Raw genomic sequence first — 9764 nt, 5'->3', positions numbered from 1 at the left:
TCTCTAATCAGTCCCTCTGTCTGATCTAATGCTGATGATATCCATTTATTTTTCAACGCTCAGTCTTCTCATCAGCTTCGGCAGTTCCTTCAGTGTCTCACTTTTTCTATATAGAAAAACAACCCAAGTATGTCATGAGTAATCATCTACAACTACTAGGGTATATTTTCTACCGTTATAACTTTTGGGAGACACTGGACCAAATAGATCCATGTGACGCAGTTGTAGTATTCGTTCTGATGAGTGTCCTGTCTTTAACTTGAATGAAGCTCTGGTCTGCTTTCCTCGTTGGCATGCTTCACATTCTTGCCTTTTCTGGAAGACTATAGAAGGCAATCCTTCTACTAGTTGATGCTTGGCAAGCTTGTTGATCGTTTTGAAGTTGAGTCTCCGATGCCACAACCAATTAAGTTCTGTATTGCTCTTTCTGATGATGCAGGTTTCAGGTGGACTGTCCTTCCATGAAACGACGCAGATGTTTCCTTGTATGATTCCTCTCAGCACCAGCTTCTTCTTCTTGTTCTTCACAGTGAATTAATCCATTTCGATCTTCACTGAGAATCCGCAGTCACAAAATTGACTCACAGACAACAAATTATGTTTTAGTCCAAAAACATAGCTAACATTACTGATACTGGCATTACCCATATTGAGCACACCATAGCCTTTTGTTTCTTCCAAAGAGTTGTCTCCGAATGCAACTTTTGATCCAGCCTTTTCTACGTATTGAGTTAAGTACTCCTTGTAGCCCGTCAAGTGCTTCGAACAACCACTGTCAAGGTACAAGGTGTTTCTTGGAGCTGTCACTTATTCCCTATTCTTGTTGTTTTTCCTGGATTTACCCTCAGGCCCATTCATTCCATTGACGTAGCTGTTGCATGAGTTGTCAGCTACACTTTCTGCATCTCTAGCCATGAGGGCCTGGCTCTCATCGTCTAAACTTGTGGAGTTGTTGGCTGATGATTCAGTAGAGGAGCTAGCATCTTCAGCATCAACAGCTACCATTACCTTCTTCTTCTCGTACTTGTGATCTCTTTTAGCACGAAGGGCTTTGCGCTCTAAGTGTGACAATTCAGGACAATCGGTTCTGTAATGTCCCATCTTTCCGCAGCCAAAACACTCCACATCCTTGAGATCGGGAGTGGATGACTTATTCTCTTCAGTCTTGTTGTTGGAGTATCTAAGCTTGTACTTCTTCTCCCTGCCTCTGTAATTTCTCTTGTGAAACTTTTTGTACTTCCGAAACTTGGATTCCATTTTGTTAAATCTTTCAGTCAACAATGCATATTGACTGAAAAATTCTTCTGGCTTGAGTTCAGTTGACTCATTCTTCGTAGGAATCATTTGTTGTGTCAACTGGTACCCTCTTGACTGTTTCTTTGATAATGATTGGCCTGTTGGTAATGACTTCCCACATCCTGCAATGTTGTACAGTGAGATAGCTCTTGATTCGGAACTTCCATATGCCGCAGTTTTTTATGCTGGACGTCGGCAGTGACAAGGACCTCCTGAAGTTAGTTTCCATGGAAGAGGAAGAGGAAACGACAGAAATAAAGCACACTTAGCTTGTAGGAAATGAAACGTTTAAAAATCCTCTTTAGAAAATGAATCTAGTTCAGTAGAACCGGGTCAAAACAATTTGTTCTTGCGAACAACCTGCTCTGATACAAATTGTTGGGTCTCGGAGGGTCACTAAACTGGTGTATGGGGGGAATACACCAATGGGCTATTTTCAAAAATTCTTTTGTAAAACTGAAGTGAGTATCAACTGATTTTGAAGGAGTATAGACTGAAGTCAACAGGCAAAGATATTTCAGTTTAGGAAAGGGGTTAGACTGATACTGAAATTGTTTCAGTATTTTATTTCAGTTCAGGCACAGAGCTTAAACTCATAATCCACGTTAGGTTTTAGTCTAGAATTTGAAATCAGATGAGTGTTATAGATCTTACTGACTATCCAAGGATTGTTAGTTAGACTGATAACACCATTAGCAGAAATTAAACTTTAAAAAATTGCCTTAGTGATTAACACTTTGTCAGTTTTTGGTTTCACTTTTCAGATAAACAGTTTCAGTTAAATAAAGAGTTTGAACACAGCAGAAGAAAAGAAATAACTGAAAGCGATAAACAACACAACGATTTTACGTGGTTTGGAAAATAATTTCCTACGTCCACAGCCAGCTGATCAAACTGACAATCACTCTGGACTTGTGCTTACGGGTGCACAACAAACCTTAAACTGAAACAACAAGGTTTCAGTGCCAATACACTGGATTGGACTTCTCGTCTCATTCTCAGCTCGGAGTTGCAAGGACAACACACGTCTTGCTTGCGGAGCCCAAGAACTCTTGAGTTCAGACAAGACTAGTACTCTCTTTCTCTCAAACTCTTTTTTCGCTCTTTTGAAAAGGGTTCGAATACCAACTGGATTTTTAAAAAGTCTTAAAAAATCCTTAGGTATGTATTCAAAAGTCTGTGGATTTTAAAACTCTATGAATTTTGATGGATTCTCCGTTAAAAATATAAAGAGAAAAATTCCACCTTATCACACGAGATTTCTGTGGATTCTTTCACCTAGGGCGGAGCTACACTATAGAATGGTGGGGCAATTGCCCCCCTCCCCCCAGTTAAGTTATACTCCTTCTGTCCCACTCTAATAGTCTTATTTTTCTTTTCGGAACGTCCCACTTTAATAGTCCTGTTTCTATTTTTGGTAATGATTATAAAAATTTCGTCTGACTTCTTTAATTTCTTATCCAAGCGAAGCCCCAATGTATATTCAATAATCTAATTAATTTACTGAATAATCATTATTAACTCTGAATTTTATAAAAGTTAATTTTTTCTAAATTTGTTCTAATTCACAATTTTTATTTTTATTTTTACTTTCTAGCTTTCCATGGAGTCTGCACCAAGTCGATGAAAATCCATGAAAAATCAATAATTAAAAAAAAAGTCAGCCAAACTCTACATAAAGCCTATAGATTTCCTAAATCCACGAAATCCATGGACTTTTTAAAATCTAAAAAAATCCAACAAAATCCCAAACCAATACACCCCCCTTAAGCTAAGGGTTTACAATGAAATTGCCTAAGATGATAAGAGAATTTAGGTAATCAGTAAACTGATTTAGGCTTTGGATATTATCTTCTTCGATTCAAACTTTGGAAAGTAGTGAATAGACCGAGTCGCAAATTTGGTAGAGCTTCAGCTTGAGTGTTTGAATCGGTGTTGATTGAAGATGATCCTCGAGCTCTGTTTATTGGCAAAGTCTTGAATAGATCCATTGGTGAGATGGTTGACGAGCCCGTTTTTCGTGCTCTTTTTTAGTCTGTTTTTAGGTATAGATCGAGTCTTTTCTGCATGTTTTGTGTGTGTTTGTGTGCCTGGGAGGGCATGTTGTGGGCACAGGGATGTGCAGGAGGAATATGAAGGGAACAGGCTTCATTCCGCGAAAGAGGCAAGTACCCGACTGCACAGATCATACTGTGCCCACATCGAGTACCGCACGGGATCGGGTCATGTTCGGGCGGAAGGCCATAAGGAAGATTGGAGCATGATTGGAAGACGAGAGGATGAAGGCAAAGGAAATGAGGCCAAGAGAGAAGTTCACATTTGGGCACAACTGGAGTGAACAGTCACAGGCGGGAGTATCTGCCCCTCGGATCTAAATAAGGAATGAGATCACTTACCTTCCCCAAGAGTGATTCACTGCCATATCCGGAGGCTCTACAGATCCTAGGGCACACATGGAAGGAAAGAACTGCACATGTAACCCTAGCCCAACCGCCACCTATTTTGGACCAAGCCCTAGCCTATGCCTTCTCTACAAATATGGAAGCACCACGCCCAAAAAAGAGTTCGGCGGCAACCCCTTAGAACTTTGGCGAGTGTACTGTTCCAGGACGACCCCCTACTCGGCCACTTCCTTTAAATTCACTCTTTAGCATTCTTTTCATGTTTTGAACGACTGTAAGGCAGATACACGGCGATAGGCCACTTTACTTTTCTGTTTTATGTTTTGCTCTGCTGTGACCGGACTTGGTGCCGACAAGTACATTGTTTAAATTCCGCCTAGACATTTTAATCAAGTATGTTTCTTTTCTTTATTTATCTTGTCTTTATTTTCGTTATGAGTAGCTAAGTTACTATACCCGATATGGGCTAATCGAAGTATATATGGGATGATACTAATTCGTGAGGTCTAATTGAGTTAAGATTTCTGGAATCACGTTCCCGAAGCAATTGGCCTGATCCAATATAACTTGGACAAACCCGATGCTTTATTCGGCCAGTATTATTCTGGGCACGGCCAAGTTACAAGCAGTATGTGGGCACAAGTTAGGAGAAATTCGGCTCCACGAAGTGCGACAATTGTGGGCGAGTGGTAGTATGTCTTCGGACATGTCTGATGACCATTTGCGTCAGACAAACTTCCTGTGGGCAACCACATGAAGGGCGTGGATGAGGGCGGGGTAGGCTGCGCACGTGACAAGTGACATGGGTGAAGGAATATTAAACTGAATTAATACTCGATTTGCCCGAAGATCGTTTCTTGTATTATTATTAATTTATCATACAACGATTAATCCCTAACATGCCCCTATGAATTTAAGTGTTGCACGTTGGAGTTCAGAAATACCTGAAGAATTCAGAAGAATTCGTCAAACTCGCAGCTGAACAGACCAGTCAGTTTCAAGCCTTCGTTTGAAGCCTCAAACGTCCTCAAATCGTATTTTTCCCAGAAATACGACTTCTTCGTCTTCGAGAGAGCTTTCCGTGGCTGCCTGTTTCGCCTGAATCGGAGTTCTGTGGAGGAAGTTATGGCCGTTCTCCCGAAACTGCCAGAACTTGATTTCCTGCAAAAATCTGACTCCAGCTCAGATCAGAAATTCTAAACTATATCCCGCTCAGCTTTCACCGTTGGATGGACAAGGAGCTGTGAAAGTCCCAAGAGAGAATTCAGCCCTACACGCCTAGCGCTGCTCTGCCCTGCTCTCAAACCCTAATTTTATGTGTGTTTCCTGAGAGCAGACAGCTGTATTTAAATAAATAAATCAAGTTGTGGGGCGCCAGTTATATAGTGATAGGCGAATTCTCTCTGCTAGGGCAAGGAGACTTTGGGCCAGTCCAGGGACCAGATACAAGGAATAAAGATGGGCCTCAAATAAATTAATTCTCCATGGTCAGCCCAGACCATAATTAATTTATAAATATTAGTTCATTCCACTAGAGAACTAATATTGACTTACCTTGCCGGTGATGAGTCCGGGCTTATATTTAGACTTATTAAATCTCTGTATTTAAAATATCCGACATCCATTAATTAATTATAGCTCTGACAGCTTAAATTAATTAATCTCTTTGTAATCCTTAAGAAGTACCACTCAAACCTTATTATTGCGCCTGAACTTAATCAACCTGCAGGGTTTAACGCAATAAACCTTATTGAGCTCCTTATGGGGATGTCATTATTCTTTACCGGATACGGGTACTAATACAGATAACCAAATATCATATATTGACCGCTATCACCCAAGATACAGAGTACTCAAGTTACTATATAACTCTCACCCATAGTAAGTCAAAGTGATATACGAATCAACACATATATTTGAAATCTTATTAGTATTAAGATTCTATTAAGTCACCGAGATCTTTGATTCTTCACTTAAGTCAGACAGAAGAATACATCTCACTGTGGTCCTATCAATATGTTATGACGTACCAGTATAGACAAGTAGTCAAGACAAACTACTTCCATTTATACCGCAGCCTAAACCAATGACTCGTCCTAAAGTCATCTCGGCTGTGATCATTTTATATCTCTTAAGGTCATTCCAATTATATTATCTTCTATGATCTACAACACACCATATAATCTACTTATAAAGAGATAAGGAACATACATATGCAATCATGAACACAATCAGATAGGAGATTAGATAGTGGTAACAGGAAACATTGTATACAAGCATAAAACGTTCTTGCTTTACAGTATACAAATCCAACAATGGGGGCCCAGCCTATTGACATCTGCCCATAACCAATGACGTGAAGGCACAACGAAAATCTTTGCACCTATGACCGAAAAAATTATCCCATATCATACCGAGATTATGCCTACACAGGGTTTCATTTATTACTGATTATTTTCTTATGTTTATTTCCAGCATTTACTTATTTGCATAGATTAGATTTACATTCAATTGTGACCAGAGATTAGCGAGTGACACCTTTGCCCACAGAGGGCAACCCCTTATAAAGCTTGTGACACGAGTACTACGATACACAGATTCCCTGTAGGTTCGACCCTATTCTTGCCATTAATACTAACCTTAATTGCAGGGCATAGGAAATATAAATATCATTTGCCCGAAGTCTCACGATGGGCTTCGGCAAATTGGCGTCGTTGCCGGGAAATCGGCGATCTAGTATTTTAGTACTCTTTTATGTTTTGATTTTGCCCTTGTATGTTCGTACCTAATCTTGCAAGAGAGAACGGAGATTTGTGATTTGATCCTGAGATCGAAGCGAACGCGAGGCCCAGACTACGTGAGTTACGTGGTCGAGGCAGAGGCAGAGGACAAAAAGGAGTAGCCCATGCTCTATTTGGACCAAGGCAAGTTGAGATGGCAGAAAACGGAGGTGCGAATCCACCACCGGAGCAGACTTTGAGGGAAATGATGTTTCCTAACAACATGAACTTGAGACCGCTGGGCATAACTTTGCCCACAATAACTGAAAACTGGCAATTGCGACACTCCTTCATACAGATTCTGCCCAAGTTCAGCGATATGCCCGGAGAGGACCCTCAAAGGCATTTGCAAGACTTTGAGATGGTGTGCGGCACAATCAGAGCAACTGGAGCTAAGGCCAAGTATATCCACGTCATCTCGTTCCCATTCTCCCTACAGGATAGTACAAGGGAGTGGTTGTACACTTTGCCCACAGGGAGTGTTACTTCATGGCAAATAATGCAGCAAAAGTTCTTGCAGAAGTATTTTCCCACCTCAAGGATCCAGAATGTGAGAAAGAGGATAAGCACCATTCAGATGGGCATAGGGGAGTCTCTCTATGACTATTGGGGTAGATTCAATCAATTGCTAGCCAAGTGCCCACAACATCAGATTTCTGATCAAGACCTCATCCAATACTTTGTAAATGGAATGAGGCCACATGAGAGGCTGTTGGTCAATGCGGCGTGTGGAGGATCGATACTCAACAAGTTGCCCAGTGAAACTTTTAATCATTTTGCAAAAATGACGGAGGAATTCTGAGAGGACATAACGGTTGTGACCAAAGAAAATTGATCACTAAATTACTTAGCAACTAAACCGCAACTAACACGATGAAATTGTAGCAAAAACGTAGTAATCGAGTATCGTATCCTCAGGGACTGACACAACGAAATAACTTTAACTATCTCCTAAACAGACTATAACAGTAGACATGCAATAGAAAGTAGAGGGTGATTTACTTAAACTAAAACGCAAATAAAAGAATAACAAAGCAAATTTCTAAATCAAATAAGGAAAGACAACTGATCCTAGGGTAGTAAGTTCATTAATTAAATCTACACAATTAATCTATTAATCCTATGTACCAGTTTAATCCAGTTATGATGATAGATCACTTAATTAATCAATCACTCTCGCTAGAGAAGCAACGATCGTAGATTAGTAAATTCTCTATCTCCGCTGGGTCTCAAGAAAATCTACTAACTCCCAATAGCTACCTATGATCCACTTATCTCCGTTAGGTCTCAAGGTTAAAATCTTATCATATATTCCTGAATTCGCTAAACAGTTATCTCCGCTAAGTCTCAAACCGAATAGCTACACATGCAAACTATTGATCAGATAATTCACAAGAAATCAAGCACAAAGAATTATGAATCATAAACTGGAAGGCACAAAAGTATTAACAAATCAATCACATAAATTCAATCAACTATTTACAAACCCTAGAATCAGCTAAACAGAACTAGCCAGACATAATAAAATAAAACATAAACATATATAATTAAAAAGAACGTAATTGGAAGAGCTGAATTATATAAAAACCGAATAAGAACAATTGTAGCAGCTTGAATCTTCAATCTTGATCCAAGCCTTGAAAACTGGAAAATAAATGTAAAATTAAAGCTATAATGCTATAATGTAATGTGTGGAACCCTAAATAGGTCAAAAGATGACCTATTTATAGTCTTAGGGTAAAATACAGTGTTTGAAACCCATAAGAACTCCAAAAATCGAAACATCCCGCATAAAATCTCGATTCGGCGGTCAAACTCGGCGCCTGCCGAGTTGGGGCTTCAAAACCATCGAAAACGGCGCCGGCCGAGCTTCCCAGACGAAGCTTAGAAGTGAGACAGAGACTTCGGCGACCAAATCGGCACCCGTCAAATTGGTCGCCAATTTTCTTCTTCAAAATGCCCATTTTCGGCGGTCAACGGCGTTTGACCGCCGAGTTTTAACTGCTACGCGCGACTATTTTGTTTTGGTCATAACATTCTGGTCCGAACTCTGATTTATGATCTGTTTACACTCACAAACTCGTATCGAGATGATCTACAACTTCTATTTCAGAACAGTTTTCCAAATTCGAACTAAATAATCCTAAAATTCCTTCAAAGTTCCAGTAAGAATCATGTTTCACAAGATAAAGCAATTTAAACACAAAACAATCATCCAACACTCAATTTCCTATAAAATTAACATCAAAAGAACATTAAAAGCCATGGAAACATGAGTGTTATCAGAAACACAACCGTTGTGCCCCAGAACCAGAATGACAACTCAAAGATGGATGAGTTGTGTGATGCAGTAAAGCAGATGGTGGAAATGATGAAGCCTACAATCAAGAAATCCGTCAAAGCATACCAGCTATGCTCTGATACCAGTCACACGACGGACCAGTGCCCCTCCCTGTTCGAGGAAGAGCAAGTTAATGCCTTTTGGCACAACAACAATAATGGAGGGACTATGGGTAAAAATAGCGATATGACCAAAACGGTCAGGGATACCATCAATCATGGAGGAACCACGAGAACCTGCGATATGGGGGTAATCACTACCTTTCCCCCAATCAACCTCCAAACCCACAACAGAATCAGCAACCGAATCAGGGCAAAGCACCGACACTGGAGGCTATGTTCAAGTGCATGCAGGAGACTCAGATGAGTGTGGCCAAGATCTTGTAAGACAATGAAAAGTTCAAGCTTGAGACCAGATGAGCCATCAACAACTTGAACAATCAAATAGCCCATTTGCAGCAAAAGTTTGCTTAAATGAACACGAACATGAATAATGGAGAGTTACCTGCCCAAGTTGTGATACCCAACAATAATAAGGCATAGGTGAATGCAGTCAACTTGAGGAGTGGCAAGACTTTGCCTGAAGCAGTCCGTGTGCCCGAGAAGGTGTCTAAGCCCACAAACGAGGAAGAGAAAGTTGATGAGGAAATTGAGATAGAGAAGCCTCCTGAACCTGTGCCACAACAAAGAAGAAGGAAGATGTGCCCAGAGCAGCAGATAAGCCCAAAGTGATTGTGAAGCCCCCCTTCCCAGGGAGGTTGGCAAAGAACCATGAGACAGAAGAGATGAACCTCCTACACAAGATATTCCAAAAGGTGAAGGTCAATATCCCGTTACTTACAGCATTGTGAACTATGCCCAAATGCGCCAAATTTCTCAAGGAAATATGCACTACGAAGGTTGTGTACTTAGATGATGTAAAATTCCAAGTAGGGGAGCAGGTGTC

At 40.4% G+C, this 9764-nt stretch overlaps 1 protein-coding gene across 1 annotated transcript; it reads right to left on the bottom strand.

Annotated features, from left to right (window-relative positions):
• Positions 1-807: 807 nt before the first annotated feature.
• On the bottom strand, positions 808-1257 carry LOC130994051 (uncharacterized). Its single transcript, XM_057919088.1, has one exon. It carries the CDS (start codon positions 1255-1257, stop codon positions 808-810), a length of 450 nt encoding a protein of 149 aa, XP_057775071.1.
• Between the last annotated feature and the right edge of the window lie 8507 nt (positions 1258-9764).

The sequence above is a fragment of the Salvia miltiorrhiza genome, chromosome 7 (genome assembly GCF_028751815.1).
Source record: "Salvia miltiorrhiza cultivar Shanhuang (shh) chromosome 7, IMPLAD_Smil_shh, whole genome shotgun sequence".
NCBI classification, from domain to species: domain Eukaryota; kingdom Viridiplantae; phylum Streptophyta; class Magnoliopsida; order Lamiales; family Lamiaceae; genus Salvia; species Salvia miltiorrhiza.
This window is presented reverse-complemented; position numbering and strand designations above follow the sequence as displayed.

Coding starts and splice junctions, on each gene's coding strand:
- LOC130994051 (XM_057919088.1), bottom strand. CDS start 1,257: ATGGAATCCAAGTTTCGGAAGTACAAAAAGTTTCACAAGAGAAATTAC.